At 26.4% G+C, this 10,651-nt stretch overlaps 2 protein-coding genes across 3 annotated transcripts in view; one reads left to right on the top strand and one right to left on the bottom strand.

The window, feature by feature from the left end:
- The window catches only part of LOC100163500 (FGFR1 oncogene partner 2 homolog), a 5,761-nt gene extending 2,342 nt beyond the window's left edge, over window positions 1-3,419 (top strand). Inside the window, exon 4 of the mRNA XM_001948070.5 lies at window positions 2,487-3,419. Coding sequence (XP_001948105.1) covers window positions 2,487-2,564 — 78 coding nt within the window. The 3' untranslated portion in view covers window positions 2,565-3,419. The remainder of the gene's footprint in view (window positions 1-2,486) is intronic.
- On the bottom strand, window positions 2,271-5,445 carry LOC100161453 (signal peptidase complex subunit 3-like). Of its 2 annotated transcripts, XM_008185352.3 has the most exons (6): window positions 5,319-5,445; window positions 5,068-5,249; window positions 4,891-4,964; window positions 3,823-3,911; window positions 3,459-3,562; window positions 2,628-2,932 (listed from the first exon to the last, which is right to left on the bottom strand). In XM_008185352.3, the coding sequence occupies exons 2-6, from the start codon at window positions 5,208-5,210 to the stop codon at window positions 2,812-2,814; spliced, it is 531 nt and encodes a 176-aa protein (XP_008183574.1). In that variant the 5' UTR covers window positions 5,211-5,249; window positions 5,319-5,445; the 3' UTR covers window positions 2,628-2,811.
- Window positions 5,446-10,651: the final 5,206 nt, after the last annotated feature.

The raw sequence follows: 10,651 nt of genomic DNA, 5'->3' as shown, positions 1-10,651 counted from the left end.
TCCACACCTCCCTCTCCAACTATCAGCTTATCACACCAAAACAATATCAAATTTATTCGAAAAATACATATAGAAAGAAAAACACTTTTTATAGGGGGGTCATTTTTCGATTTTCTCAATAGTAATTTAATGCCACGGGAAAAACCACTGACAAATTACAAAAAAACCGCTAAAAATGGGATTTTAATTTCTAACACTTTGTTTATCAGCTATCACAATAGAAACAAATGAAAATAAAAATAACTATTATAGTTATTTTGTTGTAATTTATAATATTAATTCAACTTACAGGCTATAATAAAATATAATAACAATATAAAATATTGTGTACCTATTAAGTAAATTTGGCATCAGGAAATCACGATTTACAAATTCACTAGCTTATGTATGATTCCCAGCGTTCCGTTTCAAATAAATAGAAGGGGTACGCTAAAAAAAATTTAAAAAGAAGGGGGACTCTGTCCCCCTGCGCCCCCCAAATCAACCACTGGTTTGAATATAGTTAGATGAGTACATTATTTTACAAAATGTAAAAATTACTACACCAATATCGCACATTCTTAACAGTTAATTTTTACCACTTCAAAACTATACTTCTTACCTATTTAATATTTTAACTACACATTATATTATTAATTATTATATACCTACTTAAATATACAAAATAAAAGTTAAAATATAGTTAAATTTTTCATATTTTACAAATCTCATTAAACATTTGTATTCATGATCTTTTAATACATAATTCTGTTGTATTATTGTTATAGAGTATATTCTACAATATTAAAATTAATTGTAAAATAAAACAATTTTAATTTTATTGACATTTTCCCATAGGTAATTTGTATAACCACTAAGCTAGCATTTTTAGTTTGGTAAATACAGTTTTAAATTTAAAAACTAGTATTTGCATTTTTTAAACAAGTGAAAAAAAATTCACTTTAACATTTGTAAATAATAAATTATAGAAATAAATATGTGATCCCAATTATTATGAAAATTTAGACCTTTAACTTAACCCTTCAGCAATGTTTTCAATAACAACTGTTAATCGTGTGTGACTGTGTGAGCATCATACTCATTAGTGGTTTTTGACAATTTCCCATTTTTTTTAAATAATTCAGAGACCATCGTAGGTATTTTATGATTATAAAGATAGATAAGGAATACAGAAAATATATTTTATTATGTTAACTGCTATTTGTTCTTGGTTTTAAATTAAAATATAAAATTATGACCATCATTCGAATCACTTGTAATAGTGTATCATTATGATGACGTGATACCCTCAAGTGTTGTCTCCGTTTTACAAGCGTGTAACATAGCAAATTTTACTCACATGTGTGCTGTTAGTTTAAAAATTAGAGTGATTTTACCTCTTATTAAATGTAAATGTAAGAATATTATCTAGGCTACTTGGCAACATCATGGACTTTTTATTATATTTTAATTTTAAAGCGAGTTATGAGTATTTTAAGATGTACAAATAATTTACAATTTTAAAATACTCAAAACTCGTTTTATAATTAAAATATAATAAAAAGCCATGAGGTTGCCTGGTGAATAATCTCACTTTTAGATTTTATAAGAGGTCAAAATTCATTCTAATTTTTAAATTAAGAGCTACACATATTTTGCTAAGTGTAAAATTTGCTATGTTACGCACTTGTAAGACAGAGACAACACATGCGGTATCACGTCCTCTTAAGAGAATATATTAACTTTTGACTCTACAATCTATGCAATATTATGTGTATTTGTATTCTTGTTCCGTTCGAAACAATAACAATATAATTATGAAAAAATTAAATTTAAATAATATAACAGCAAGTTTTTCGAGATTAAAATATAACATTGACCTTCAATAGATATCCTAAAAAATAAAGTCGTAAAATAAAATTTAATTTATGTAGTAAATATTTAGATTGGAGGTATTTATAGTTTCATATTAAATAAACAAGGTAAATTAACCAGTGGTGCCTAAATATTGTTAAACACTGACCACTGGTAATGAAATAAAAAAAATTGTTAGTGAAAAATGAAATAGGTACTCCATTTTTCCTAATATGGAAGAAAACAAAATAAACTCAAATATATTTTCTAGTATAAATACTATATTGTGAAGCATGTTTTTCATTTTGTAAAAAACAAATATTATTTTTCACTCTGTTGTCAGATCATTATGGTTTTTGGTTTCATGAAATTAAAAAAAAAAAAAAATAGGATATTTTAGAGTTTCAATATTCACTCAATTAATGAAATGATAAATATTTTTTAATTAATGAATTTAATAATTCAATCATTCAGAAAAATATGTGTATAACATAAAGTTAAATACTTGAAAATATGTACATTGTCTTGTTGTTAATATTAATTATGAAAAATTATTTAGGAAATTGCGATTTAACTCAATTTCATATAATTTTAATATTTTTTTGGTTTAATTGTTGGATATATTATATATATATATAATTTTTTTTTTACAGACACTTAGAAAACTATTGAAAATATCCAGTGATCTGTCTGCAGAAAAAGAACCAGACACGATTTTGGCATCTACGTAAACTTAAAACATTACCATTGATAGCTATATCAAAGTACTCTTAAAATATTTAATTAAAATGCCATTATTAATTGTGTCATTATAATAATTTAGGAAATACAAACAAATCATGAACACAATCATTTGGACTTAAATTTAGATAATCATAAAATAATTTTGAAGAGAAAACAATTAATTAATTAATTAATACATTAACATATAACATAATATTATATTCATATATTCAAATCAGGAACAATGTTGTGTGATCATCGTGTATATTGTGAAGGAAAACTAAATGTATGAGATCCGATGGCACCCACAATTGGCAGTCGCCCCACATTTGGTATGATGTTGTAGGACAGGGTTAAAGTCACGTTTTTATTTCCTCTGTAAAACATAATAATTACTGAATTATCTAGTTTTCTTGTAATTTTTGTTTTTTTTCTTGTAAAATATTAATGAAGAGGTAAAATCTGAATACAATTTTCTAGTAGAAATAATAGAAGCAAAAAAAAATTAACAATAAAAATGATTAATTTAATTAATGACTTAATATAGATAGGTATAAGAAGAAGGAAGCACTTTATTTATTGTAAGCATTATAGCATTCAAGTATTATTTATACAATGACATACTATTCTGTGATTTTAATTTGTATCAACTGAGAATGAACTTTTTAAATTTAATACAGGTAATCTATATTCCCAATTCATAATTGAAAATCAAAATTAAAATTAAATTTTGATTAGTGCATATAACATTATTACTAATATGATTATACCTAAAAATGAATTTGTTATCTATTTGTTAGTATTAAAGTAGACCTAAGTATTTTTATGTTAAAACAAATATATATATATATATATTATATAAACGCTTTTTGTAAGAAATCATTATTATAATATTCAATTACCTTAAACCATTACCATCATCCCAAAAGTAATATTTCGTTCTCATATTTTTAAGGCGCAAGTTGGAGTTTTCTCCTCTCAAAATAATCTTGTCCCACAAAATTACCTAAATAAAATAACAGAACATAACAACAAATACGTATTCATTATGCAAGTAATTAAATATAATACAATGGTTCCACCTAATGTGGGCAAAATTGGCAAAATGGTTTAGTCCCATTTCCAATGTATACCAACTATTTTCGGTTTATATGGCCGACCCCTTAATGTGGCCAAATGAGTTTGGCCTCAACATGTCCACATTAAGTGGAATCCACTGTAGTATTACTATACAATTATTAACATAATAATAGGTGTATAGTTTACTTGATTCAAAGTGTTTGTAGGTGTCTCATATTCTGCTGTCATGTAAACAAACAATTGTTTAACATTCCAATTGAATAGGCTAGTGAGATGTGAACAGATATGGTTAAGTCAATAATACCTTACAATGATTAAATTTTCAAAATATAGTTGTAGCCTATAGGCATTACAGTAATAAGTATAGTAATTATATATTTATATTAATGTATATTTTAAGTTAGTTAGGTAATATATGTTTGTTATGTACCTAATTAATAACATTTGATTAAAAAAAACCAACTTAGTTATTTAAAAAAGAGTTGACTCTTGGTACCTTACACAATTTACACAATTTTTCAGTAATACGGAAAAAATATATATGAAAAACTTTCTTTAAATGCTTGAGTTTTAATGTGTTTAAGAAAAGTATTCGTCACAACACTCATTATAAACAAAAATCAGTAAATGCAAAATATTAAAATTTTTGGTCAACATGAGTGCAACATAGGGAAATTGATACTACATTTGAATTAATTGTTAGATATAAACAATAATAGTGGTGCAAGATATTTCTATATGTTATTCACGGAAATTAAATATTTTATAAAAAGCGTGAGGATAAAACATTTTAAAAGAGTATTAAGGCGCTATACAATATACTTTTATAACACAACTTTATGAATATATTAATATTGGTATTTTCTAGTATATGACTTACAAAGACGATTATCTATAATATGTATGGACAATGTACAGGAGTTCCGATTTGTTAACAGGCAAGATACATTTTTTTACAATAAAATAATGTTATGAAATGTCAAATTTTGTCATAGGTATTGATATGTATATTCAATATTCATAATTTTTTTTTAGTGATATTTTGTTTAATTGAATTTTACATTATTAAATGTAATCCTGTATTATTTTATATTTGCATCACTAATCAATTAATAAAAATAAAATTACATAATTTTATGATTTTTCTTTTTTTCTTTGACTAAAAATATTATAAGAATACCCAATATCGTCCAATAGCAAGTAAGTCACATACTAAGCAAATACTTTAATATTATACAAATTTGAAAAGGATATCTGTATCAAGGTTGAATGTTATGTGACCCAAGTCATTGATCTTTTTGGATACCCCATACTCCGGTAAGTTTTTCCTGAAAACAAATCCATCGGTTAAAACTACCATCGTACAAAAAGGTGACGAAGTATCATTTCGTCTACCCGAGATGAGGTCGGATCATTCACCAATATACTTACACTTCAATTTTGAGAGTCTGCATCTCAGTACCAGTCCGGTAATCGACCAATATGGTGGAAAGAAAACATGCGAACGTCAGAGTAACGAGTACGCTCAGCGTGTAGGCCAGCACCGAGTTGCCCCGGGACAGTAATGAATGCATGGGTAGCTGATTTTGTCTGACAAACGATTTTTCAATGGTCTACAAATAAAACACTACGTACTAAAGCGCTCAGTTTAAGAAGAACATCACAAAAAATTAAATACGTACACACTTTTTCGTTTTAACGGGTGATGGATAATGGATATTATTATCATATACAATTTACGGTGATAACAGCAAATCGTGACGTTGAGCATCTCATGCTGCTAACCGGGTAACCAAAAACAAAAAATATATGACGTGGTTGCAGCTGCAGTACAGTCTGTCGCTGAGACGCGTCATCTGAATAGTGTTGCCGATTGTGATTTTCATATTCCCCTAGATAGCGTACCCACTGAAAATTACTCTAAATGTAAAAGAGGTGGGCAAGTGGATGTCGATCTGCTGTACAGTAGGTTACAAGTGGGTCACTGTATAATGGATGGTATTAATTTTGAGTTCAATGATATAATATCATTGTATAAGAAAAACGATTCTGAGTGGAGACGGTATGTCAGTCTAGGAATAAGACATATTTTATACATAACTATGGTGTTTAAAAAGAAATTGACCTATAATAGGCATCTATAATAAATTCCAAATTAATCATATCACAATATCCATTAGGTACTTATAACGCGTTATACATCAACAACAAACCGTGATACTATCATAGATATATAATATTATACTTTAGAAGTTTCAACTACCCATGAATAATATTTTACAATCACAACAAAATAACTAAAATAGGTACCTAGTTATTTTAGGTTTTTTTATATGTAATTTCGTCCAAATTTGAACTTAAAATGACTATAAAAATAAACTGTGCTTATGTATTTTTTAGATGTTTTGGTAACAGAAGAAACTACTTACGTGGAATCTTGTTTTAAATTTTCAATCCTTAGATATAAAAGTTGAACATTTTATAAATTTTTAACTACAAAATAATTATTCAATTTTAAATTTCATAAATTTTGTCAAAATTCGATCTTTAAATGCTTATAAAAAAAAATTGTGCTTATGTACTTTTAATATTTTTCAACTGCTATTGTAACAATATATCAAGAGCCTTGTATTAAATCGTTACACTTTTTGGATCAAGAGATAAAATGTTGTAAAAATGAAATTCAAACACTCATAAAAATTTAATTTGACTTTCTTGTAGACATTTTTTTTTTGATAAAGGTAGACAACATTATGAGGAATCTTGTATTACATTTTCAAATCTTAGATCTAAAAAGAAAAATTTTTACAAATTCTTAACTCAAAATAATTTGTTAATTTTCGTGGTTTTTACATATTTTGTCAATATTTGAAATTTAAATGCTTACAAAAAAAACTGTGACTAAGGATTTTTAAAATTTTTCAAATGTCATTGTAACAATATAATAGGAGTCTTGTATTAAGCCAAATACTTTTATTCATTAAATAAAGTTTTATTGACATTCATAGAAAAAAAACTAATAAAATTGGAAACTGAAAATGTCCCTAAACAGTTCAAAACAAATCAAAATATTTTGAAAATTTTATCATGTGACATGCATAGAAAATGGAAATATAAATAACCAGTGAAAATTTCATGTATCTACGGTCATTTGTTTTAAAGTTACACCAAAAACCAAAATCATTTTTTCTAAAAAACAGATTTTGCGTAAAAATTCTCGTTTTTCCTTAATATTTCTTTATTTTTTCACGGAGCTTTAGAAAAATACTAAAAAAATGTTACTTTTGACCCCCCCAAAGTACCAACTAGATTCACTTTCCTATCAGAAGAGATACTGATGAAGAAAATCGAAGCACTTTTATTGTCCTATAAGATGATGACAGACACAAAAATTATAAAATTAAAAAATTAAAAAAAACTCACGTCATTGTAAAATCAATAGGTTCATCGTTACACTCAGAATCTAAAACTAGAGCCAAATATTACACTAAATATCAATAAAATCCAATAAATTTCCCACTACATTTTGTTTTAATAAAAATATTTATTTTAGAGAGAGGCTTAAAATAGGATTGGCTATCAGCAGAGCTGTAGCTAGGGCTTGGCGAGACTGGCCCAGGCCAGGGGTGCAACGAAAAAGGGGCGCGAAATCCAGGATAAAATATTCCATATATTTATGGTATTATTGGTATTCGTAATAATTTACATTTTACTAGAATATGCACAAAATAGTTTTACTACTACAATTTATACACTATAGTGACTATATACTATTTTATAGTATAGGTATTGTGTTTGTGAATTATACAAATATTACAATTATTATTTACAAGTGTTTAAGAATAATATCTCGTTATAATATAACGTAATATTACGCCAGGTACCCGAGTGATATCTTAGGAACGGTTAATAGGCGAAAATATTGTGTTTTTATTTGTGTTGATAGTTGTTTATAGTTTATACTGCTACTTATACCACCATCTCAGCACGCACGTCGATTATCAACATAGTAGTTTTGAAAATCGATTATTATTATTATTATTATTAAATATTAGTTGCATGAAAGAGTTAAAATTAGGATTCTAAATTTATTATATTTTAAAGACTCCCGTCAATCGTCATATTTATAGGTAGGTAGATACTCCTATTTCAATATTTAATCATTTTATATTAGTCCGTGAAAGGAAAAACTTCTACAACAGTTCTACGGTGAGTTCCTAATTATACAAAATTAAATTAATTTACTTAATTGTAGTTCATAATATATTAATATATGTATTATGTTGTAACCAGGGTTATACAAAATAATTTTTTATAAGAATGTAAATACTAAATATCTAGTATACAAGAAGTTGCTATTAACATTCGTTGGTTTTTATCGATCAAATTTGAATTTAAGGAGCCTCGCTACGGTCATTATTTAAGGGGCAACATTTAGGCAATTTCTCATTTTGTCATAGCCGCCCGGGATCTATAGTTGTAAATGATTCTTAGTGTGACTGTGTGAGTGAAATTAAATGCGGGTATCCTCTCTCGTACGCGCATGCACATGTCAATAATTCCATAACCATATCAATTTCACTACACAAATTTTACAAAAATATACATTTGTTTTGACAAAATTAAAGTTAGTTAACGTTGTCTGATTTTGATTCTGAAAAAATATTTGAATTCAGAAGAAAAATGTCTATAGATCGTATGAAACATTTTCCGTTTTTGATATTAATTTTAATTTTAATTATGATTCGAAAAAGTTCATATTTTCAAGTTTTCAATTACAGTTCACAATAATATAAAAATTAGTTTTTATAAAGTGATTCGTAGGATCTATAGACAAATTTCTGGTGAGTTCAAATTTTTTTTTCAGAATCAAAATCGGACAATGTTAACTAACTTTAATTTTGTCAATACTTTAGGTCTTTTCAGATAAAATCGACGACAGTTACTGTAACGAGGCCCCGTAAATAATATATAAACATTAAGGGGGCTGAAGCGTGATTCATTTTCGGTCGAAAACATAGCTCACGACTTCAATCACTACGCCCAATATAATGTTCCGATATTAATTTTGAAAGCAAATTTGAATTTGTCACTAAATTATCTATGCTTTGACAATTTCATTTTTCTGATTTTTATTTTTTTTTACTTAGAAATTTACTAACAAAAAGAGTAAAAATAGAACATATTCATAATTCAAATTTAAATACATTGATATAGAATATGAAAAATGTACGACAGTTAAAGCATAGTCAATTTAGAGGAGAATTCAAATCTGCTTTCAAAATTAAAATCGTAACATCCTACTGAGCGTAGTGATTGAAGTCAGAGGTAGTATTTTTTGAAAAAAAATGTTTGTCGTTGTATAAAGCAATATATGGTGACATGTGCATGCGCGTAGGTAAAATTACAGACGTACATCCCGGTCACTATGATGCCCCTATAAAACGTGATCAGTACTACGAATTACGCAAACTAATGTTAATTTACTTTCAACACATACACAAGACCCAGATAAACAGAAATATAAAATGCCTAGTTTTTACTCCTTATAATTGATTACGCTCCAGCCCCCTTAAGATAATTTGTTCACCGTTCACGTATTTAAAAAATATATATTTATTAATTCAATGAATTAATTAATTTAAAATCCTCTAAATCTCATTTGGAGTTAAGAAAAAGAAATAATAATTAATATAAGTCTAATTGTCTCAAAAATTATACTTCACAGTTCACACAAAGTATCTATTTTATTTTAATCCTACGGACTATTTTTGATAAACTAAGGTTAGATATTTATCACTAGAGTAATTTAGACAACTAGCTTGATAGTGATATCGAAAAAAAAAATATCTCTAATTCAGTTAAATGATTATACATAAATTGAATGAGTCTGAGAAATTGTATTTTCTACAAAATATTTTAGCATGTTGAAAATATAAATTTATTTCTTAAATTACATTTTAAACGATTTTTTAAAAATTATATCTAGATGTTACCCATCCTTTTGTTATATTCTGTTTTACATACGAGCGACATAGCAAATATTCATTCACTAGTTATAATAGTGTGCAGTGGGTTTTGATATTAGAGTGTATTGACCTATTATTAAACTTTAAGTTAAGAACTTTATCTGTGCTTAAGCTTCTGCTTTTATTCCATATTTTAATTTTCAAGCAGGATAACAACTGCAACGTGTGAAAGAAGTTTTAATAAACTTAAAATTATTAAGAACTACTTAAGGTCTACAATGTCACAGGACAGATTGACCATAGGCGGACCCAGAGTTTTACATTTGAGTGTGCCCAGCCTTTTGTTTGTAGTTATTTTTTTTTATCTATAAATATATTATATATAAATTAATGTAGAAATAAAATATTTTAAATTTCAAGTATGCGACAATAGTTTACTAACCAATACTATAACTTATTGTATAATATTTACCTATTGGTAGCTTATTGGTTTTTTTTTTATTAAAGAAATCAAAAAAAATGGTTACAAATTTACAAGTTTAAACAAATACAGTTTTAATTACCTACCTTAGAGTACCTTAGAGTATATTCCTAATAATTGTTATGTATATAATTTAAACTACAATCAATATGATTTTAAGGGGGCTGGAGCTTGATTCATTTTCGTTAGAAAACATACCTCACGATTACAATCAATTCGCCCAATGTAATGTTCTGATATTAATTTTGAAAGCAGATTTGAATTTTTCACTAAATTATCTATGCATTGACGATTTTTATTTTTGTTTTACTTGGAAATTTATTAACAAAAAGAGTAAAAATAGATCATATTCATAATTCAAATTTAAATATATTGATATAGAATATCAAAAATGTGCCACAGTAAAAATACAGATAAAATTTAGAGGAGAATTTAATTCTGATTTCAAAATTAAAATCGGAATAGCCTACTGAGCGTAATGATTGAAGTCACTGGCATTTTTTTTTTTTTTTTTTTAATTTTTTGTAATTTTATTAAGTAATATTTTGTTGACTCGTGGGTAATT

This window comes from Acyrthosiphon pisum, chromosome A1 (assembly GCF_005508785.2).
Source record: "Acyrthosiphon pisum isolate AL4f chromosome A1, pea_aphid_22Mar2018_4r6ur, whole genome shotgun sequence".
NCBI classification, from domain to species: Eukaryota; Metazoa; Arthropoda; class Insecta; order Hemiptera; family Aphididae; genus Acyrthosiphon; species Acyrthosiphon pisum.
Note: the sequence above shows the minus strand (reverse complement) of the source record. Positions and strands in the feature narration are given on the sequence as shown.